The sequence below is a fragment of the Emys orbicularis genome, chromosome 13 (assembly GCF_028017835.1).
Source record: "Emys orbicularis isolate rEmyOrb1 chromosome 13, rEmyOrb1.hap1, whole genome shotgun sequence".
Lineage (NCBI taxonomy): Eukaryota > Metazoa > Chordata > Testudines > Emydidae > Emys > Emys orbicularis.
In genome coordinates this window covers 24,572,403-24,596,196 of record NC_088695.1, presented here as the reverse complement: position 1 = coordinate 24,596,196, position 23,794 = coordinate 24,572,403, and the positions used below count along the sequence as shown (strand labels likewise).

At 46.0% G+C, this 23,794-nt stretch overlaps 1 protein-coding gene across 1 annotated transcript; it reads left to right on the top strand.

Moving 5' to 3' along the window:
* Nucleotides 1-7,077: 7,077 nt before the first annotated feature.
* TMEM220 (transmembrane protein 220) lies at nt 7,078-20,832 on the top strand. The gene is made up of 6 exons (XM_065416125.1): nt 7,078-7,167; nt 10,678-10,707; nt 11,369-11,429; nt 13,647-13,770; nt 15,720-15,779; nt 20,403-20,832. The coding sequence occupies exons 1-6, from the start codon at nt 7,078-7,080 to the stop codon at nt 20,533-20,535; spliced, it is 498 nt and encodes a 165-aa protein (XP_065272197.1). The 3' UTR covers nt 20,536-20,832.
* The last annotated feature ends 2,962 nt before the right edge of the window (nt 20,833-23,794 follow it).

Genomic DNA, 23,794 nt, shown 5'->3' with positions numbered 1-23,794 from the left:
CTTCCCATTCTGTATGTGTGAAACTGATTTTTTCTTCCTAAGTGGAGCACTTTGCATTTGTCTTTGTTAAACTTCATCCTGTTTAACTCAGACCATTTCTCCAATTTGTCCAGATCATTTTGAATTATGACCCTGTCCTCCAAAGCAGTTGCAATCCCTCCCAGTTTGGTATCATCCGCAAACTTAATAAGCATACTTTCTATGCCAATATCTAAGTTGTTAATGAAGATATTGAACAGAGCCGGTCCCAGAACAGACCCCTGCGGAACCCCACTCGTTATGCCTTTCCAGCAGGATTGGGAACCATTAATAACAACTCTCTGAGTACGATTATCCAGCCAGTTATGCAGCCACCTTATAGTAGCCCCATCTAAATTGTATTTGCCTAGTTTATCGATAAGAATATCATGCGAGACCGTATCAAATGCCTTACTTTTGCAATTGATTCATAGTCAATATTCCTAACCTCAGATACAGAAATGATACAAGCATACAAATAGGATAATCACATTCAGTAAATCATAACCTTTCCAATAATATCTTACATGACCCATCTTGCATAAAACAAATCTTATGCCATATTCATATCATAATATCTTTATGAAGGATATGTGGCATAGTATCACTCATGGTTCTGACCCTGTGGAACTGTGTGGGCCCTTGGGGCTGGCACACTAAAGGGGTCACTCCCAGGAGACTGGTTGCAGGCTGGGGCATAGATCGGATCCTGTGACTGTGACAGCCAGACAGAGGATGGTTCCTGAATACACCAGGAATATTTTGCTAGGTTGCCTGAATACACCAGGAATATTATGTGACTTGCAGCAGCAAAAACAAGGTAAATGCAAGGAACCAGCTAAGAGAAATGGTGTACGATCACTTCTTTAAGGAGCAGCTCATGGAGCTGTGCAGAGTGAAGGTTAAATATTGGAAAGTTGGCTAAGATGCAGCTGGTGGAACTGCATGAAAAAGACAAACAGGACAAGAACCAGAGTCCAGTCCCTGATGGGGTTCCAGGCATGTGGCCCAGCTCACCTGCATCAGCCGGGTAGATGCAGAACCATCTGAAGAAGGGGGAGAGTCTGAAGGTGCCAGGGGAAGCACCCCCATCCCCCTGATAGCAGCCCCAGCAGCAACAGGGCAGACCCTTGACCAGGGCTGTCCTTAGCGTTTATGGGGCCCTATGCGGTATTATTAAACTGGTGCCCCTATGCCCGATGGCAGCCCGGGCTCGCATGCATATTTTAGATAAGGGTGGGCTTTTGAAGGATTTATTTAAAAAACTATATGTCTGAAGATCGAAGCATTTAAGGCTAAAAATGAATACTCAGATTGTGCATCTATGCAAGGATTTTTTAGAGATGTGATTTTATAATCTTCAGCAACATACTAATGAAATATTTGTAAAGCAAACTTTAAATTAAGGTTCTGTTCTGAGTAAATATTACAGTAATGCACAACTGTTTTTGTCAGTAAATTCAGAAACTGACAGTATATACCCAGGGGTTGGCAAATGCCTGTTAAATGGCTTCATTACCCCTTGAATTGCTCTTTAACTGTTTCAGTGTTGTGCTAATAGGGCTGGCAGGCTGGAGGCTTTTTCACTTTTAAGTAGAAGACTCGCCAGGCTGCAGCAGCCAGCTGTGGTGGGAGCCTGCAGGAAGAGTCAGAATAGGGATAGGAAGAGGCGGGAGGGTGGACACTAAGATCCTGGGGTGCCCCAAATTTTCGGGTATCATACGCAGCCGCTTATGCTGCGTATGCTTAAGGACGGCCCTGCCCTTGACCCATCTTGAGAGTTGGAGAGGCAGAGGCTAGAGATGGAGGCAAGAAGCCTCGGTTTGCAGAAGCAGGGGACTGAGACACAGGAGGGAACAGTCAGCAGAGAAAGACCACAGGGTGCCCACTCTGCAGGGGGCATAGATGATAAATTGTTGGCCCCATTCCAGGAGTGTGAGAGGGCTTTCCCTTCACCTCCTCCCCTGGTTCTTGTCACACAGACAGAACGCAGAAGACCAGAAGTCCGAAGTGCAGGCAATGCGATGTTTATTGGGGTTAGTTCCAAGCAAGCATATTCATAGCTCTACACGCCGGCAGAGCCTTGTTTCCCAGTGTTCCGTTCCCTGACACTGCAGAGCGTTTACCTCATGTCCCCCTTCCCAGCTCTGACACTGCAGAGCCTTGCCTGTGTCCCCATTCCCACCCGCTCCTTCTTAGCAGGCCCGAATATACCTACAATGCACACCCTCAGTCCTGCCCCTTACAACTTATGGTCATGTTCCGTTTTGGAGGGTCGTGAGTCTAGGGTCTTCGTCCCACCTCTTTTGTATCCCATGGGAGGGGTAAGGAGTGAGGTTGTGTTCTGGCCAAGGCCAGTTTTTTTCTTTGGCTTTTAGTGTTTCTTATGCCTGCCCCCCCTCCCTTCCCCTCCCGACTGGTTGCTTGACCTTGCCTTGAGATAGGAGTTGAGGCAGTCAAAGTGTGCGCCCGTATATTATACTCCCACCATGCCCAGTTACACTTTAACTGTTCTTATCTGTAACAAACCCATCTGGCTAGGCAGAAGCAACATACACAGTGTCTTTGTCTACACATATTAGTAAGGATCCCTTTGTTCACATATATTAGTATAAGATATAAGAGTATCAAAAAGTCAAACCCAAAATTCTATCTCAGGCTGACAAACAAGCCTATATATTAATAGGGAGATACAGATGCCTGCCTCGCCACCTTGGAAAAGGCTTGTGAGCTGAACCAAATTCCCCCTGCAGACTGGCCGTGTAGTCTCACTCCCTTGTTGAGTTCCAGAACCATTGAGGTGTATAACCAACCGGATGGGACTGAGGCTGGGACCTATGAACAGTTCAAAGGAGCCTTTTTGTGTAAATTTTGGTTAACACCTGAGACTTATAAGAAAAGTTTTCAGGGTGTGCAAAAGAACAAGGGGCAACATATATGGAGGTTGGCAGCAGGATAGATGAGTACCCCCACAAGTGGGGTAAAGAGGCTGGTGTCACTACCCTGGAATCATTGTATGATCTGATAAGGTTAGGGAAGGTCTATATCCCCTTGAGCTTAAAATGTGGCTACTGGAATAAGCACCTAAGGACTCACGTAGCACGGGCTGATTGGTGGGTCAGTGTGTGGACAGTAGGTCTGGCCACTAAAAGAGACCCAAAGGAGAGTGACCTCAGTTGGGGCCGCAACAAGGGGGCACTATGAAGCAGACCCAAATGGGGGTTTAGGTAAAATGAACCTGGGGGGATGGCCAATGTGGCTAGACCATCCCCAAGGGATTGCAAGGACCGGAGGTGCAACATTTGTAGGAAAACCAGGCATAAGTGGGCAGGATGCCAAAGCTTGATGAAATAAGGTTTGCCCAGGACAGAGCAGCTAACTCTTCCTCTGTCCAGCCTAGAAGAAGGCAGCCAGTATCTCAGGTGCAGAGAACAAACTATGTGACTGAACATTTGGAGGAAATCAGTTACACAGCCAGGGGGGTAGAGGGGTGGTGACAGATGTGCTCCCACTCCAGGCACTGGTATACATGTCCTGATACACTCTCCTGGGCTCAGATCTGTCTGATCCCCAGTGAGAGTGAAAGGTGGTAGCTAATGGGAAAATATTCATGGGGTGGAAAGATTCTGGGGCAGAGAGAACCCTTGTCAAATCATGTGTGGTATAGCCCCATCGAATGCTGAAGGGCTGTGTAACCTGGGATAAGGTTACAAATGTAAAGCCATTTGCCTTACCCATGGCTCAGATCTCTGTGCAAACCCAGGAAGGATCAGATTGGCTAGTAGTTGGGGTTCTCCGGGATATCAGCTTTGACATCCTTTTGGGGAATGTCATCCCAGCAGGACTCTGTTGAGGGGAGGGAGGACAACGGGTTAATCCCAACAGGGGAGACGGGCTCCTTCCATACACACAGCCCTGAGGCTGAGACACAGCTCCAGAGGGGCCTGCCAGGATGGGGGAGCACCTGGAATTGCTGCCTCACCAGACCCTGGGACACCAGAGTCTTGGAGACAGGGCTGGGCATCTCCTGCATTATTCACTGAGAGCCCTGCGCTCTGAAGGGAGCAGTACAAGCCTCCTGCAGGAGTCTGGTGCTGCAGGGAGCCACAGAGACAGGGAACACTAATGCTGAAGGCTCAGTCTTGGAGTCCAGGGGCCTGCCTCTGTGGAACTCTGGGGTTCCTTGGGGCCTGGCCCTCTAAAGGGTTCACTCCCAGGAGACTGGTTACAGTCTGGGGCATACACCAGACCCCATGACACAATGCAGACTGGCATATTACCCTCCTTTAATTCTTTATTAATTGAGTCCTCTATCGGCCATTCCATTATCTTGCCTTGATCTGTGTCAGACTGACAGGCCTACAATTAGCTGGGTCATCCCATTTACTCTTTTTAAATATTGTCAATTAACTTTCTTCCAGTCTTCAGGGACTTCCCCAGTGTTCCAAGACTTATTGAAAATCAACATTAATGGTTCAGCAAGTTCCTCAGCCTACACTTTGAACCGTGTATCCAACTGGCTAGTCATAAAAGTCATTTTGTTTTCCTAGCATAGCTTAAGCATCATCAGTAGAGCCCTGCAAATCTGCAGATATTCACTTTATATCTGTGGACCATGTTTGCGGATCACAGAGCAGAGGCGGATATGCATTTTGTATCTGCGCAGGGCTCTAATCATCAGTGTAAGTGTCAATGCAGTTATGCCAATCTACCACAGCTTCAAAACTGATTGTTGGAAAGCTTCAAAGATTTTTTCCCCTCTGTACAATGTCCTATCCATGGGCAGCAAAACAGGAAGTCCTTGAGGATGGATCAATCTTTTCTGCTCATACTGGACAAATATTACAAGTTGAGCTGAAGACAGCTCAGTACAGCTGGATGAAACTGCAGAAGTAATAGTTATACTGAACTCTTCTAAACAGATGTTTATGAACACCTGCAGACAACTCAGGAATTTGTCAGCTGACTTTGTCATTGGAAAGGGGAATTACTCTCACTTGACTGGCAGCTACACATCCCAACATCTGAGACAGGATGGAGTCAGTTTCCCCAGTTATAAAGAGGCTTTCTATTTGCAGTGACACCAAGTCTGATGCTTCATGTTTACAGCATTTCCACTGAAGGCCAAAAGGCAACATCTAGTCTGACCTGTATAACACAGGCTGTAGAATTTCACCCAGTTACTCTGTAAGGATCCCAATAACTTGTTTAGCTAAGGCATATCTTCCAGAAATGCATCCGCTCTTGATCTGAAGACTTCAAGGGATGGAGCATACACAACTTCCTGTGGTGGTTTTCTCCAATGGTTAATCATGCTCAGTGTTAGAAATGTGTACCTTATTTCTAATTTGAATTTGTCTGGCTTTAACTTTCAACCACTGGCTCTTGTTATGCCTTTCCCGGCTATGTTAAAAAGTCCTTTAGTACATGCTGTTTTCTTCTTTTGTTTGCACCCTGTCACACACACCATTGTCACAATTCACATCTTAAGAACCTACACGCCTAAATTTGACTATATTACTGTGAAAGTACAATAATTGCATCTACATTAAGGACTAGTCTTTCTGTGATTTGCTAAACAAAACAAGCCACTATACTTTGCCCTTGTATTGTGTATAGCATCTTGCATGCAAAGATATCAGTCTATGTTATTGAACATTTAATACATTATGCCTCTCAATATCCCTGAAAGGTAAATGTCAGAGGATAACAGGGAAGGGGAGGCATTTGATGTTCAGGTACTGCTCCCTCTACTTTCCTTTCCCAGGGTGGAGGGAAGCCTTGCTCTTCCTGATAACGTGGGCTGTGCTGGGTGGTTGCTGTGTCCCACTGGAGGGTCACTTTGTATTGCATGAGAGCTACTGCTGCTGCTCTAAGGCTGTGCCTGACAGGACTGCACAACATTGCCATCCAGTGTTCTCCGGTGCACAGTGCAGACCCACAGCAGTTCTGAGCTTGCGCATTTTACACCCCGCCCCCACCCTAGGAGAGAGCCCTGTAGTTCAGCAAAGAAGCTGTAGGATAGTGGTTCTCAAACTTTTGTACTGGTGACCCCTTTAACATAGCAAGCCTCTGAGTGTGACCCCCCCTTATAAATTAAAAACACGTTTGGGGGTATATTTAACACCATTATAAATGCTGGAGGTAAAGCAGAGTTTAGGGTGGAGGCTGACAGCTCGTGACCCCCCATGTAATAACCTCGCAACCCCCAGAGGGGTCCCAACCTCCAGTTTGAGAACCCCTACTGTAGGAGAAAGACAGAGCCAGCACAGAGCTGATCGTCCGCTTCCTCTGTGAGGGGTGTGTGAAAGGCTTCAGCTGGCCAGAAGCTCACATCCAGTCCCATCACACTCGGCTCTCTCCACAGTGATCCATTCTTCTGTAATGTCTGTACTCAGCTACTGTAGTTCTCTGTATTTCAGAATGAAGCCCCATGCACTGAGAAAGCTCCAGCTGGTTTGGAAAGCAGCAGCAGGGGTCACTGGGAACGTGCCAGCCACCTGATATACTGCTCTCTGCACTGGCTCTTCTTCCCAAAGCAGAATCCAGCTCCATCCCCCCTTCTTCTTTTCACTTTTAAACTCAGACACAGTTTGCAACCAACGCCTGGATTTCTCTCCTCCAGCTCCATCCTGGATCCCTCCACTCCCGTGAAACTGACCTGGCCAAACTTTCGAATGGCTTTTTTCCTGGCGGTATCACAGGGGCTCTGGTCTGCCCCGACCTCTCTGCTGCTTTCGATGCGGCTGATCACAGGCTCCTTGGAACCTGGTCCTTGGCTTTTGCGACTCCGCCCTCAGCTTGCTACATCCTGTGTCGCGGGGGGGAATCCCCTACCCACTACATGCCCTCAGAGGACCGCAGACGCCCCGTTACCCCCACCCGGGGACCGAGCCCCGCCCCCTTTATACTCTCCCTGACCAGGAGCAGGCCCGAGCCCCGCCCCGTTATACTCCCCCTGACCAGGAGCAGGAGCCGGACGAGCTCCGTCCCGTCCCGTTAGCCCCGGTTCCGAGCCGGGCCCGCCCAGGCGAGGCGGAGCTCGGCGTGGCCTGCACCATGGCGGGGAGCTGTTCCGGGCCGGGCCGTCTATGGAGACTCTGCAACCTGCTCATGGCCGCCTTCTTCGGGCTGGCGGCCGCCGTGCAGGTGAGGCCGGGCCGAGGGCGAATGGAGGGAGGAGGGTGTATGGGGACGGGGTCTGTCAGTCTGGGGAGTGAATGGGGAAAGGGGCTGGGGGAGGAGGGTGAATGGGGATGGGGTCTTTCAGGCTGGGGGTGAATGGGGAAAGGGGCTGGGGGGGAGGAGGACGGTGAATGGGGATGGGGTCAGTCAGGCTGGGGGGTGAATGGGGAAAGGGGCTGGGGGGAGGAGGGTGAATGGGGACAGGGTCTGTCAGGCTGGGGGTGAATGGGGAAAGGGGCTGGGGGAGGAGGGTGAATGGGGATGGGGTCTGTCAGGCTGGGGGTGAATGGGGAAAGGGGTTGGGGGGGAGGAGGACGGTGAATGGGGATGGGGTCAGTCAGGCTGGGGGTGAATGGGGAAAGGGGTTTGGGGGAGGGGGTTGAATACACAAAAATAAAATAATAATTCTACATTTGTAAGTTGCACTTTCACAATAAAAAGAACAGGAGTACTTGTGGCACCTTAGAGACTCTCTAAGGTGCCACAAGTACTCCTGTTCTTTTTGCGGATACACACTAACACGGCTGCTACTCTGAAACCTTTCACAATAAAGAGATCACACTACAGTACTTGCATGAAGGGAATTGAAATATACTATTTCTTTTGTTTATCTTTTTACAGTGCAAATATTTGTAATCTGATATAATATAAAGTGAGCACTGTACACTTTGTATTCTGTGTTGTAATTAAAATCAATATATATTTGAAAATGTAGAAAACATCCAAAATATTTAAATAAATGTTATTCTGTTATCGTTTAACAGTGTGATTAAAAACTGATTTTCTTTTAGTCTCATGAATAATTGCTAATTGCAATTAATTTTTGTAATTGTTTGACATCCCTAATGATAATCTGGTCCCCGTGCCAGCTCACAAGACTGGTGTTTTCATTTGCAGGTTATTGTTCATGGACTTTGGTGTGGAAATGGCTCATAGAGACGCTTGCTCCTGTGCTTGTGTAACAGGCCAGTGTGTAAACTTCCCTGTGATGTTCTGTGGAATACTGCATGTACTCAGAGGTCCTGTGGTTTTGGCTATGTAGTTAGTTGCTGCAGCCCATTGTGGCCAGATGTTGTGAGGAATGTCATCAAGAAGTGATGTAGCTTTCATCTGTCATAAGAGAGAACCTTTGTCATGGCTTAACCCTGCCATCATACACTGCCAGTGTGGGGCTGTTCATGGTGGAGTGGGGCTTCCTGGGCCCCTCAAGGGGTTTAGTGGAAGTGTAGTTTTATCGGGGAGCAGTTCTCTTTGGGATTGTCATTCCCTTTAATTAGGTGGAGCAATTCATACGAGGAAAGTCAGATGAGAGGAAATTTATGTATATTCCAGTGATAAAATCAGAAGGAAAGAGGACAGTATTTTATCAAACCTGGCTATATGCAGGACTGAAGAGGGAACATAGGAAAATTGGTAATTAATAAATATTACATACAGAAAAATAATTTAATGCTGGAGAAACCTACTGTTATTACAGCATAAAATGGGACTTGAAATAGACAAGGAAATTGAAAAGGAGGAAATACAGTTCTTCAGTGACTGGAATCCACCACCATAGCCTGTGTGTACATAATTCAGGTTAAATCTAGACGGACATTAGATTGCCCAGGGTGGACAAAATAGATAAGTTACTTCGCTATACCTCAGCCAAGCCATAAGCAAGGCTCCATGGACTCTATGGCAAACTGGACCTACATTTTGCATCAGATTGTGTATTAAAGCTGAGGAGCTGGGCTAGGTAACAGGGCTATGCACAACCACAGAGTCAGCCTGCTGCCCTATCTCCACCCATCCTACTCAACCTCCAGCTGATGTGAGACGTGGAGAAGCATGCTGGAGAGGAGCTGTGTTTGCTGGATACCATAGGTGGTTTGTCAAAACCCGGCTCTTCTCCATCCCACTTCTCCCAGTACAACAGAAATGGTTTAACCCATCCTCATGACTGCCATGTACAGCTCCCCTGTGACATCGAGTTGGCTTTCCCAGTTCACCAGGCAGTAGAACCGTGGAGCGCCCTTAATGTGCCAATGACTCCACGTATGGAGGGTGGAGATACGTGGCAGGATTTACTCCTGGAGGGATTCTGCACCAAAAAATTAAAAATTTTGCACCAAAAAATTAAAAATTCTGCAGAATTCTGCACATTTTGTCAAAACAATGCAATATAATTACACTACTTTCAATTGTTTTGGTAATTTATTTAAACTACAATACAGAAAAAAGTCACAATAACTATTCAGAGTAGCAGCCGTGTTAGTCTGTATCCGCAAAAAGAACAGGAGTACTTGTGGCACCTTAGAGACTAATAAATTTGTTAGTCTCTAAGGTGCCACAAGTACTCCTGTTCTTTTTGCTAATAACTATTCAGCAGTTCCTAAACACATGAAAGTTAAGTTACAAACACTTGGTAACTAATACCCTGCATTCAGGTTATAATCCTGGATTTTCATTTAAATTACATTACAGAACACCAAACAGCCCCCCCTACCCCCCAAAAAGTAAAATGTCATTTTAAATTGCTCAGACTTTCACACATGAAAATCATACAGTTTTGCTAATCATTGTCCTAGACCTGGTTGGGTACTTTGGAAAGTGCTTGCTCCTGATTGTACTGACATTTTATTGACTGTTTGGTAAATGTTTTATTTGCTATCAAAGTCTTTTTTTTTTAAATGGGTAAGTAAAATAAATCCTGAGCTGTAATTGAACCCCATTGTGCCACTTTGGCACAAGAAAAATGTGTGTGCACACTGTGGCATTTGTGATGACTGGGCCTCCAAGCCAGAGGGACCTGAGAAAGTATGACTCTCAGGGGAGAGTTTCCTTAGGCAAATCTAGAAAATCTTTGACCAAAATATAATACTATGGAAAATTAAAAGTCCTCTGAAGAGGTGATGTGTTTTACAGATGGAGCAATTGAGGCACAGAGAGGGGAAGTGACTTGCTCAAGGGCACCGTCACCCACCAAGTACAGTTGGGAACAGAGCCCAGGTCTCTTTATTTGCAAGATAGTACTGAATCCAAAGTACAATCTTCCTTGACTGAGTCCAAACTCCAGCTGGCTCAGATTGGCAGTTTTGCCCTAGTGTTAGCATTGAAAGCTGCCCCCTGCTCTTATTCTTAGGTGTTATCAAGAAGAAACTGTCACCCATAATTCTGTTTAAATTGGTGACAGTTGGCATAGTTGGGGAAAATGTGCTTCCCCTGCACAACAAAATTTTGATCTTTGGATTCTCTATTACGTGCATCCAGATGATGATAACAGCAGTGCAGGGTGCCTATGCACACATGCTGGCTCTAACTAACTCTCCTCTCCAAAATAAGAGAAATCTGAACCAGGAGGATCCTTTTAATAAAGTACTTTTTATTCTTGATCGAACCGGGAGGACAAATACAGGTTTGAGAATCCTGACACTAGGTGAAAGCCTGTAAGATCTTGTCTGAGTGCTCATTCTGACCCCTTTGTTATTCCAGATAAATGACCCTGATGCAGGACTGTGGATAGTGAGTATGACTACAGACTTTCCTAGCTGCTGAAGAATCTGGAGCATTTTATAGGAGAGAATCCTAAATTCGCTCCTTTGTTGAACTTCTGCCCTCTTTTCTGTTACAACCCCCTTCTGAAAGGTTTACAATGGCTCTTCTAGCTTTGGCCTGACCTGTGGCGCACAAGTTCACAACATGTGGGTGACTTCAAACCATCTGACTGGGTTCTGTAATTCTGCCTGGAGCAGGTAAATCTGAAGCCTGCTTTGGATGAGCTTTAAATCCTCATCCTTGATAAAATAAGCAGATTTTTAAAATGACACCTTTTGGGAACATCATCTTCCTTCTGAATAGTGCCCTGGGTGTGGGGAGGCGGTGGACAGGTTACTCAAGTTTCATTAACTGCACGGCATTTCCAGGGTTTTTTATTCCACTTTGCTTGCCCCCACCCCTGGCCATCTTTGTCTAGGGCAGGCACCAACTATCTCTTCTCCTACTTCCCTGGGGCTCATACCTCCTGACTTGAGTACCTCTGGGCTCCACATCACCTCTCTGTATTGTAATCGCTCCAGATCACCTGCTCTGCTGCATTGTGTAAATTATTTGGTTGGGATGTGGCTGCTTCTCTGTGCTCTGCCTTCTCATGCTACAGAGTGGACTTGCAATATCTCACTAACAGGTGGTCTACGTTGTACCTGCTGTCCTTACACTGCTTGTTGGCCTTAATCCGTCAATTACAGGTATGATATTGGCATTCTAAATGGACTCGCTGGTCAGATCTTCACCCCAAAGAGATTGGTTTTAATTTTTTGTCATGGTAGGATGCAAACCCAGGGCTGCATGGAAGTGTGCTCAGCTGTCCACGACTGCAGGTAGTGAGGTGCCCATTCGCAGGAGTGATGGTGACTGCTTTCCTGTTTGCAGGTGGACGTCCTGGAAATGTATTTAGTCTATTGTCTCTGCATAAATTCCTCGCTCCGACACATCCTTATTACTGCACCCATGCTGCAACAGTCTGGTTCTAGTACAGAATGGTGATCTATTGGGCTGAGCATGAGATTGCGAGCCAGAAACTTCCATGTTTTAGTCTTTGGCTCTGCCACTCCCATTGGCAAGTCACTGAACTTCTCTCTGTTTCCCCATCTGTAAAATTGGCATCATTCTTACCTGTCTCCTAGGAGGGCTGAGGGTTAATGTCTGTACAGTGTTCTGAAGAGATAAAAGCATAATTACCAAATACTGTGATTACCACACAAGGTGCACATACAGCAGTGTAGTATTCTTAGTGGTTATAATATGGCATGGTAGCAGGGCCGTAGCAACAAAGAACGTGGCCCCCTCCGAACATATGTCTGGGCGGGGCCCCTTACAATGCAGAAACTGGAATGCGGTATTTATTTTGCCACTTTTAGGGGCCCCCTTCCTTGCGGGGCCCCTTCCAGTTGGAGGGTACGGAGGGCGCTTGCTATGCCTCTGCATGGTAGGAGTTCTAAGATTGTATAGTCACTGGGGAATGTTACCTGCTGGCTGAGACTGGTGTGGCTGTATTTACAGGGACCCTGTAAGGCCAAATTTGGCCCAGAGAATAAAAGTAAGATTTATACAATCTAAGATCACTAGCAGTGTTTCCTTGATTTTTTTTCTCTCATTGGAAAGAATTTTGAAAAATTGTTTTCTGTATGCTAAATGACAACCATATACGCTGAATGAGTATTATTTTGAATTAAGGAAAATCCCGACAAAAACAAAGTAAAGTCTCCATGAGAGGGCACAGTGTCTCTTCTGTAACATGCTGCATCAACTCTGCTTCCTAAAATCCTGGCTTTGTTAAATAAAAGTGTAACAGTCACTGCTCATAAATAAACCTTGCTCTGCAGCATTTGCAACCTCAACATTGCAGCATTTTGCTAGTGCGTGAAAGCCTGAAAATGAAATTGAAAGTCTATTTTCAGTGCCCAAATTGAGATAAATGCCAAATGTAAACAAACAGGAGTGTTGGAAAGGGAAATAATTTTTCCAGATTCTTTGGGTTTAGGTAGCCTAAAGTTTCTTTTCAGCATACTTGTATATTTTAAGGACATTTGTTTTTCCTAATTATTTTTATCTTGATATTGCCAAATCAGTAAGAAGCATTTCACATCAGGGCTGTGAAAGGCCCTGAGCTGCAGCCAGTTCAACAGAACCATCAGCCTTCTATGTAGACCTAGTGCAAAGTAAAAAAATCATACACAGAACTCTTCTATACTGGGAGCCTGTAATGAGGGTTCAGCCCTGAAGAGATTTTGTTTGTTAAGCCTTCTGGTTTTCCATTTGTTGACTTGTTATTATGGAGGTCAGCCAGAGAACCATTTGTTATTCACCTACCTCTGCCTCCCATAGCCTTCCGGTATGGACCTGTAAGCCACAAGAGCCTGTGTCCGGGCCCCTTCTAATCTTTCCTGGAATATTTTGCCTTGCTTGAGACAGGGACAGCTCATGCCCTAGAATTTTGGGGAGCACCCTGAAGTCACTGCCAAGAGCCTGATAGTGGGCATAGGGTGTCAGGAAGTCATGCTCCTTGCTATGTGGAGGCTTCAGTTTGTAATTCTCCATGGCCTTTTCTGAAGCCATTGAACAGTGGAGCATGTTTCTGTTTCCTAGGGAGGATCTGTGATGGTCTTCATAGCTGTGGAGCTGCCAAGGAGATGTTTCCCAGGAACTCAGAATCTGAAATCCACCCAGAGCTTGCATTTGTCAACAGTATTTCTAGACCAGAATTCCTTCACCATTCCAAACACCTGGATACATAAAAGAGCAAGTCCTGCCTAGTATTGCAGCAGATGCTCCTGCATCCCTCCTTCCTAGTGCTTGTGGAAGGGTCCATTTTCACACAGCTTCTTTACAGTCTGGAAGACTTGGGATGTACTTCATGTAGTATGTTCAAACACATTTAGTAGCTCCAGTCTGTTCTTCCCCAGATAATGTTGTCTGGAGGAGCCTGTCGGATCTGCATTCTGCTGCTTGTTTAGTTGGGACCATTGCCTTGGGGTGCTCTTTGTTCGCTTATGCAAAAAGTAACATCTTGCATGAAGAGGAAGGAAGGTGAGTAATGCATCTGTTCTGTCCTAATCCATACAGCCCATGCATGAAGCAGATTGTCCTTCTGGCAGCTCACTCCCAGGCAGACCAAGCTTCAGTTTTTGGTTGCTGTAGTGAGTGAGTTGGCTCTAAAAAGAAGGGAGTCAGGCTAGTAAGGAACTCAGCCTGGGCGTTGCTAGTCCAGCAGTATGTTGGACAAACCGTTGACGAAGGGGCCAGTGAGCACAGGTTGCAGCTTGGCTGAATCCCCTGTTCTCTTTGCTTTGGTCAGTCACAGATGGGGATGGGGTAGGGGTCGGTTCTGGCTTTCAAAACTCGCAAGACTGGCACTGTGCACCTTGGAAGCCCCCTGTGTTCTGACTCCAGAGCTTTAGAGGCAGGAATTGGGTAAGTTTTCAGTATTGTGTTCAGGGTGGATTGATGTAAATAAAGTGATTTAAATCATCAGTTTTGATAAACTTTTCCATTTGCACTTCAGTTATTTTCTGAAGAAAGGTGCACTTTCATTGGTTGATATAACCATTACAATGTGTTGATTTACAACTAAACAGAGCCTTTACACTAGATTTGGTACATCTCTTTGCTACCTGAGAGGGTGCACTATAACTATATACATTTATGTAAACAATTATATAGCTTAATATTTTCAAATTCTTATTAACCATACATTTTAGTATGTCAGAAAAGGGCAAATGATATATTGCTTATTTACTAGATAGTTAAACAAATCATGAGCAAAAAGTTAACTTCATTAGGATGGTAACAGGAATTTAATTAAACACACACAACAGCATATAAAATGTATTTTTTATTAAAACAAACCTAAATGTTTTGGATAAATAAACTTCCCATATCAAAACATGTTTCACATTCACAACTAAATGATTTATTAAACAAAGGGATTAACTGTGATCCGTGAATTAAATGGATTATTTCAGGTCAGCCTGGGAAAGTTTTACACAAGCATATTTGAAAAGTGACTGGAGCTTAAATTCCTCCTCTCACCTAAGTCTCTTGAAAGTGAGAGAGTCTCCTAAATCACTTAGGCTGAACTATTGTGCCATATTTATAAAGCTTGACCTCAAAAGTTAGACTCAGGGGCAAAACATCTTTCTCTATATAGAAAAGAAGCCTTTAATTCATAGAGGCTCATGGATTCAGTATATTTATTGTTTATTTAAATGTTCAAAGATATAAGTAGTTTAGGCCTTAGCATATTTTGTATTAAATTCAGATTTCATTTTAAACTGGTTTATTTTTAATAAGAAAAAATTATAATTTAAATAACAAAATAGAAAACGTTAAAAAAAATCGGGAAAAAAATCAATTTTTATCCCCTGAATTTTGTTTGGATGGTACCATGTACTTGCTTGTCTGGGCTGGAATACTGTCAAGCTGTTGGAGACTTGATGGCACAACCCCCACTGCTGTCAAGCCTGGGGGAAAGGGGGTTGAAAGTGAAGGAGGCAAACTCCCACTAGGCAGAGACTCAGATATTCCTTTGTGTGTTTGAGTAAGCAAGGTGCTTGCTTGTGTACAAGTTAAAAGTGATGGTGTTTTATGTTGCTGTTTAAATGGACACCCTGAGGTGTAGTTTACAGGTTTATCTGTATTTCTGTAAAAATGTTGGTTCAACGGCCGTGGTGTGAGTTTGTACATATTCAGCTATCATATCATTCTATTTAGTATTAAAAGGAGTCTAATAGAAAACAGAAGCAGAAATCTCTGCAGATTCTGTAAACTGGTTGTGTGCATGTGTAGTGAGGGGTAGGAATTTCATTCAGATTTCTGTTAGCTCAGATCCTGCTTTAATAGTAAATCTACTTCCTCTTAGGGGAAGCTTGCATGCCTACCCTTCTCTGCAGAGAATTTGTCCTTTGTGTAAGCAAATACTTGTGCACATTGTATTCTGATTTTTTTTAATTTTTCATTTATTTATTTATTTTGTATAGGGAGTTGTTTGGTCTGGTGATTATTACAATATGGATGAATCTTTGCCGCAATTCAGCAAAGTAAGTCTTTAATCTATTTGTATATTCATGGTTAGTGATAGTAAAAGGGTATATACTACAGGGCTGGCAGCAGCTAGCCATTTCCTATCCATAGGTGATTTTGGCTGTGTGCTGCCTTGCTGCATATTATTGTCTAAATCCTGCTCAGACTTTGGCACAGCACCATGTTCATTTGGGTTTCTGGAAGGACAAGGTCTGCTGGTCATAAGCAGCGTAAAGCAAAAGGGAAGAAGGGTGAGGCAAGCCTTGTCCTTAGGACAACTTGAAGGAAACCTTGTGCTCCTCTTGCAGAATCTGAAGGTGGGGATGTTTCTTCATAAAAAGAGACTGTATGTCTTGTATACAGGTAGCATAGTGTTATAGTGGGTGCAGGCAGTAACTGCAAAAACCAAGGTGGCAAAAGTGTTTCCATTAGACCATTGTTTACATGATCTCAGAACTTTTTGATAAGTGAACTTAAGCCAAAATGGTCTGAGGTTTTTTTTAATTCCCAAGTTGATTTTTTTTGTTTTGTTTTGAAAATGAGCAAATGTTGTTCAGCTGTTGTTATATGAAGATCAATTCCTGCCCCCCCCATTCTGACCACCAGTTTTTCCAAATAGGCAATTCAAAAATAGGTGAATAATAATAATTCTATAAGTCTTAGGTGACCATGTGACTGCTTCTGAGTAGAGAGGACTCATGTGAGCAAGACCCTTCAGTACTGGGCTCTTGAAATGTCAAATACCTTGTCGAGGAGCGTGTGCCCCTGATAGGTTGGAAAAATACTGTTTTGATTATTTGTACAGCATTTTGACAGTTTAATTATATAAATACTTCTTATTAGCACATGAAAATGCTGCTCTCCAGGTACATACTTAAAATGCGTCTTGGACCACAACTGTAGCCATGCACAGCTTTGCCCAGCAGCTACAGGGCACTTGTCAGCCTATGGCTTATTGGTTCCTGCTCCCTATATAAGTGTGCAGTTTGGGAAAGATTTTGATAGGTATTAGAGCAGGGGTGGGCAATACGTTACGTAAGGGGGCCATTCCACGAATTTTGGTAAGTCGTCCCGGGCCGCACATTTCTACTATATTAACGGAGGAGGTGCAGGGTCTGAGTGCAGGAGAGAGCTCCCGGCTGGTGCAGAGAGTTGGGGTGCAGGAGAGGGTGAGAGGTGTGGGCTCTGGGAGGGAGTTTGGTGCAGGAGGGGGCTCCGAGGTGGGGCAGGGGATTGGGGTGCAGGAGGGGCAGCAGGGTCTGCGCGGGAGTTTGGGTGCAGGAGGGGGTTCTGACCTGGGGTTGGGGTGGTGGTGGTGGGGAGGGTGAGAGTGCGAGGTGAAGATTCTGGCTGGGAGGCGCTTACCACAGGCGGCGCAGCAGGGCTCAGGCAGGCTGCCTGCCTGCTGTGGCTGGCTGCTGCTGGCACGTCTCTGCGCACCCCTTGGAGGGAAGGGGGCAGCGGGTCTCCATGTGCTGCCTGCACCTGCAAGCACTGCCCCCACAGCTCCTGGGAGTTGTGAGGACGGGGCGGGGGCAGCGCGCAGAGCCGCCTCCTCCTCCCCCCCCACCCTCTCCGCCAGGGGCACGCAGATACTTGCCAGCAGCAGCTGGCCATTTCTGGCAGCAGCATGGAGTTACGGCAGGCAGGCAGCCTGGCTGAGCGCCCCGCTGTGCCGTGGGACTTTTAGCGGCCCGGACTTAGAGATTGCGAGGGGGCAGAGGAGGCCAGACAGAAATGTTAGACGGGCCGGATCCGGCCCACAGGTCGTATTTTGCCCACCCCTGTACTAGAGATAGTAACTGAGAAATGTCCATTTGTTGTTTTCTGTTTAAAAAACAAATGAACAAACCAAAAACAAGTGTAGGGAATTAACTGCAAAAGACCATGTAAATACATTTTTTGACTTTAAATTGTAAACCCTTTGCAAAAGTTGCTGTAGAAACCTGTAGTAACTTGGTTGGAGTGCACGTGCCATATTGTCTGTCCCCCTCTCACTCAATGTGTTTTCTTGTTTAATATGTTTTGTGTTAAACGTTTCTAATAAAATGCAGTAGGGCTGAGTTGGTGGCTAGATAGCACAGTGATTAGTGCTTTATGCTGAGGTCAGTGTCATTGCTATGAAAATCTTCACTTTTGCATCTCCTGACTTTATTTCAATTGTGTTACCTTACTGTTGTATTAATGTTTTTTCCTTTTAATGTGACTATAATTTGATCTGCCTATACCATTGCGCAGAGCCTCTTTGCTGGACCTCAGCATGTGCTTCAGCACCTCCACACAGTGGCAATTGCTGTTTGGCAGCCTTCACTGGGAATTAGGGTGACCAGATGTCCCGATTTTATAGGGGCAGGCCCGACATTTGGGGCTTTGTCTTATACAGGTGCCTATTACCCTCCACCCTCGTCCTGATTTTTCACACTTGCTATCTGTCACCCTACTGGGAATATCCTTTGTTGTTTAGGTTGCCAGCCCACATCCTTGGAATGGAGTGCTGTCTGATTGTTTCCTTGAGGTGGGATGCACATAGCAGCCAGATGCAGGCAGCAATTCCTGTGTTACCCACTCTGAGTCCCTGCTGAGTGAGAGAGTTCCTGGTGGAGCAAGGAGAGTGCTTGGTAGCTGGCCCAGTGCAGCCAGCCTCCCACTCCGCACACTAGTAATGGGGCATAACATATGTAAGAAAGGACCCTAATGAGTAGTGGGCCGACTCCGCTGCCATCAGCATAAGCAGATTCTCTGCAGCCTGCAGTCGTCTTAGGAGGAGAGGAAGACAGAGCCTGAGAGGGAGATGACAAAATTGTGCTGGGCATTAACCCAGCATCAAAGCAAAGATCTCAGTGTTTGGAAAAACTGTACCAGCTCTGACTTTTAAGATGGGGTTGAAAAATGAACAGCTACTCAATGAGCATTGCTAGTATCCAGAGCAGTCTGCAACATGCTGCAGTTCCTGCTCCTTCTCTGAGCACCTCAAGGGCAGTATTTGTACCCTAGAGCAGTGACTCTCAACCTTTCCAGACTACTGCACCCCTTTCAGGAGCCTGATTTGTCTTGTGTACCCCAAGTTTCACCTCACTTAAAAACTGCTTGTTTACAAAATCAGACATAAAAGTACAGAAGTGTCACAGCACACTAGTACTGAAAAATTGATTACTTTCTCCTTTTTATCATATAATTATAAAATAAATAAATTGAAATATATATATTGTACTTACATTTCAGTGTATAGTATATAGAGCAGTATAAACAAGTCATTGTATGAAATTTTAGTTTGTACTGACTTTGCTAGTGCTTTTTATGTAGCCTGTGGTAAAATTAGGCAAATATCTAGATGAGTTGATGTCCCCCCTGGCAGACCTGTGTGTACCCCCAGGTGTACATGTATCCCTGGTTGAGAACCACTGCTCTAAAAAGAGTGGTGTGTGATGCCCAGTAGGGGCTCTGTCTTGTGCTCTGTCCCACTAATACTGCTCTCATCCATCAGAAAGCCTTAAGAGCTACGGGCTGTTCCATTAGAACTAAAGAGAAAAGATCCAGGAACCCTACAGGGATGTTATCTCTAGAGAGCAGAACCTGTGTGCCATGCACTGCAAGGAAATAGTTTCTGTAATAGGCCAGGAGCCAGTGTTTAAAGGAAAGTAGCAATAGAGACTATCCATCTGCTTCGTTATTTGTCTAGAGAAGAGTTAAATGGCACAGTGTGTTACTACATAAGCTTTTCTGGTGAGCTAAAATCAAATCAAATCCAGACTCAGCACAAGTGTGGTGATCTCTATCCACACCACAAAATCTCAGTGCAGTTCCTCAAATCAAGGAAGGCCTAGACCTAGCATAGTAAAGGGTGCAAAGAGTATGCCTGCCGTTAGGGCGTGCCATTAGACCTCACTTTAAGGACTAAAATATACCCTTATTTCAAAAAGAAACAAACACAAAAATACTCTTAACTCAGTCTTTGTTCCTTGTGGTAGTCACTTCCCCCATTAGTAAAGATGCAGCAGTGGAGGTGCAGCATGTATGTTTGCCTCATTTACAACAGGTCACTAAGAATTATACTTTGGTATATGCCCAGTGAAAATATAATCTGGGGAATCTGCATGTGTAAGCTGAAAAAAAGTAGTACTCCCAAACTATCAGTCTAGGAAAATCTGGCTGCTTTCTGCCTCTGGGTTGAAATCCCTGCCTTTCTTCCTTCCATTGCTCTGACACTGCCTGGATTCTTACTTGCTGAACAGAGGTCTAGTTCTGTGCTGCTGCTGCAGGAAGGGAGTCTTTGATGTCCATCCCTAAAAGTTGAGGGGGATGTAGCCACATGAACTTGGGACAGCTGAGCAGCTCTTCAGTGCAGGTTGGGAAGGAGCAGAGAAGGGGAACAAGTGGTCAGGCTCCTGGATAGGTGCTGCTGCCTGCTCCGTTCTCCTGTCACAGTAAAGGCAGGGTTTGGGAGCAGGCACAAAAGCTTCAGAGAAGCCACCTATAGCAGCAGTGGCCAGGGAGATTTTGTGGCACGCTGACTGCAGCTCATCAGCACTGCTTTTCTCCAGGCTCCTCAGTGTGATGAGGAATCTCACCCCAAGCCCAGGCACTTCTGTTGCTAGCTGGGTTTGATCTGAAATAACACCATTGTCTTTTGTTCTTTCTAGAAATCCTCTGGGTGGAATTCGTCTGATGGTTGCAATTTCTCTCTCTCTCTTCCCCTTTGTAACATGGCTTTACATTTACATGAACTCAGAGATGCGATCATCCTGGCCAACTCACTGCAAAACTGTGATTTAACCAGAAAGGAACAAACACACACAATAAATATTCTAACAGCTATTTGCCTTCAGCTTTCGGTTCTCAGTTGAAAACTGGTATCGGACCAACAGGAACGGCAGCTATGGACCAAGAGCACTTTGCTGCCTCAAACAGCGCAGTTTGAGATTTGTTATCATTATTATTCAGCCATCTCCTCTTTCCATGGACCAACCTGTGGATTTCAAACTGTGGCCTTCATGTAGTGATGACACCACCGCTCCTATATCACTGTCTCCTCCAGTACTACAATGAACAGGGGCAGACTAGATCCCGGTAAATATGTTCCCTTAGGGTATGTCTACACTACAGGATTAATTCGAATTTATATAATTCGAATTTAGGAAACCGATTTTGTAAATTCGAATGTATTCGGCCACACTAGGCACCATTAATTCGGTGGTTTGCGTCCAAGCTACCATAGTAGCATCGATTTCCAGAGCGTTGCATTGTGGGTAGCTTTTACATAGCTATCCCATAGTTCCCGCAGTCTCCACCCCCCTTGGAATTCTGGGTTGAGACCCCAGTGCATGATGGGGCAAAAAACATTGTCGCAGGTAGTTCTGGGTACAGCCTCCCCCTCCCTCCCTGAAAGCAACGGCAGACAACCATTTCGCGCCTTTTTTCCTGAGTGAACTCTGCAGACTCCATTCTGCATCAAGCATGGATCCCGTTGTGCTCCAGAACGCAGTCTTGAACATTATAAACACCTCGCGCTTTCTCGTGGAGTTTATGCTTACACAGGACCAGAAACAAGAGGCGAGGAGGAGGAGGAGGCGGCGATTGCAGCGCAGCGACCAGCGTGATGAGGACATGGACACGGACACAGAATTCTCTGAGACCGCGGGCCCCGGTGCTTTGGAGATTATGATGTTAATGGGCCAGGTTATAGGCTTTGAACGCCGATTCTGGGCCCGGGAAACAAGCACAGACTGGTGGGACCGCATAGTGTTGCAGGTGTGGGACGATTCCCAGTGGCTGAGAAACTTTCGCATGCGTAAGGGCACTTTCATGGAACTTTGTGACTTGCTTTCCCCTGCCCTGAAGCGCCAGAATACCAAGATGAGAGCAGCCCTCACAGTTGAGAAGCGAGTGGCGATAGCCCTGTGGAAGCTTGCAACGCCAGACAGCTACCGGTCAGTCGGGAATCAATTTGGAGTGGGCAAATCTACTGTGGGGGCTGCTGTGATGCAAGTAGCCAAAGCAATCACGGAGGTGCTGCTACGAAAGGTAGTGACTCTGGGAAATGTGCAGGTCATAGTGGATGGCTTTGCTGCAATGGGATTCCCTAACTGTGGTGGGGCAATAGATGGAACCCATATTCCTATCTTGGCACCGGAGCACCAGGGTACCCAGTACATAAACCGCAAGGGGTACTTCTCAATGGTGCTGCAAGCACTTGTGGATCACAAGGGACGTTTCACCAACATCCATGTGGGCTGGCCGGGAAGGGTTCATGACGCTCGCGTCTTCAGGAACACCAATCTGTTTAAACGGCTGCAGCAAGGGACTTACTTTCCGGACCAGAAAATAACCGTGGGGGATGTTGAAATGCCAATTGTTATTCTTGGGGACCCAGCCTACCCCTTAATGCCATGGCTCATGAAGCCATACACAGGCAGCCTGGACAGGAGTCAGGAGTTGTTCAACTACAGGCTGAGCAAGTGCAGAATGGTGGTAGAATGTGCATTTGGCCGTTTAAAAGGTCGCTGGCGATCCTTATTGACTCGCTCAGACCTCAGCCAAACCAATATCCCCATTGTTATTACTGCTTGCTGTGTGCTTCACAATCTCTGTGAGAGCAAGGGGGAGACCTTTATGGCAGGGTGGGAGGCTGAGGCAAATCGCCTGGCTGCTGATTACTCGCAGCCAGACACCAGGGCGATTAGAAGAGCACACGATGAAGCGCTGCGCATTAGGGAAGCTTTGAAAACCAGTTTCATGACTGGCCAGGCTACAGTGTGAAATTTATGTTTGTTTATCCTTCCTGAAAACCCGCCCCCTTTATTGACTCATTCTCTGTAAGGAACCCACCCTCCCCCTTCCCCCAGCTTGCTTTCAAAGGAAATAAAGTCACCATTGTTTAAAAATCATTTATTCTTTATGAATTGATTATAAAAAGAGGGAGAGAACCTGAGTGGGGTTTGGGAGGAGGATCAGCGGGAAGGAAAAGCCCAGTAAAAAAAGGTTAAGAAAATGGCAGCCTTTTGCTTGGGCTGTCCACTGGGGTGGAATGGGAGGGTGTACGGAGCCTCCCCCCCCCCGTGTTCTTACACATCTGGGTGTGGAGGCTATGGAAAATGGTGAGGAGGTAGGGGGGTTATACAGGGGCTGTAGCGGCACAGAACCTGAGTGGGGTTTGGGAGGAGGATCTGCGGGAAGGAAAAGCCCAGTAAAAAAAGGTTAAAAAAATGGCAGCCTTTTGCTTGGGCTGTCCACTGGGGTGGAATGGGAGGGTGTACGGAGCCTCCCCCCCCGTGTTCTTACACGTCTGGGTGTGGAGGCTATGGAACATGGTGAGGAGGTAGGGGGGTTATACAGGGGCTGTAGCGGCACTCGGTTCTCCAGCAGCCGTTCCTGAAGCTCCACCAGACGCCGGAGCATGTCTGTTTGCTCACGCAGCAGCCCCAGCGTTGCTTCCCGACTCCTCTGATCTTCCTGCCGCCACCTCTCATCTCGAGCGTCTCTCCTGTCCTCACGTTGGTCCCTCCTGTCCTCACGTTGGTCCCTCATGTCCTCACGTTGGTCCCTCCTGTCCTCACGGTCACTGGCTTCTTTCCTATACTTGCAAACCGTCTCCTTCCACTCATTCAGATGAGCTCTTTCATTCCTGGTGGATTGCATGATTTCGGAAAACATCTCTTCTCTCGTTTTTTTTTTTACGACGCCTTATCTGGGATAGCCTTCGGGAAGGAGGAGGGAGGCTTGAAACATTTGCACCTGCTGGAGGGAGTGAAAAAAGGAGAGAATTTTTTTAAAAGATACATTTTTCAGAACAATGCTTATACTCTTTCACGGTGTATACTATTCACATTACATAGCACATGTGATTTCTGTGCAAGGTCGCATTTTGCCTCTTAATATTGAGTGCCTGTGGCTTTGCTGCTAGAGATCACAGACGCAGGTCGGGGAAACAGAATTCACCTTGCATGCTGCCATGGTAAGCCACTGTCTTTAGGCTTCTGCGCCCTGCTTTCCCACATACCAAGCAAAGCCCGTTGTGCTGCAGTTTTCCTGTTAG

What these genes read in the sequence shown, in the direction of transcription:
- TMEM220 (XM_065416125.1), top strand. Translation starts at nt 7,078, where the DNA reads ATGGCGGGGAGCTGTTCCGGGCCGGGCCGTCTATGGAGACTCTGCAAC. An exon ending in GGCTGGCGGCCGCCGTGCAG is followed by an intron (nt 7,168 to 10,677) that starts GTGAGGCCGGGC and finishes TTGTTATTCCAG; the next exon opens with ATAAATGACCCTGATGCAGG. An exon ending in CTTTGCCGCAATTCAGCAAA is followed by an intron (nt 15,780 to 20,402) that starts GTAAGTCTTTAA and finishes TGTTCTTTCTAG; the next exon opens with AAATCCTCTGGGTGGAATTC.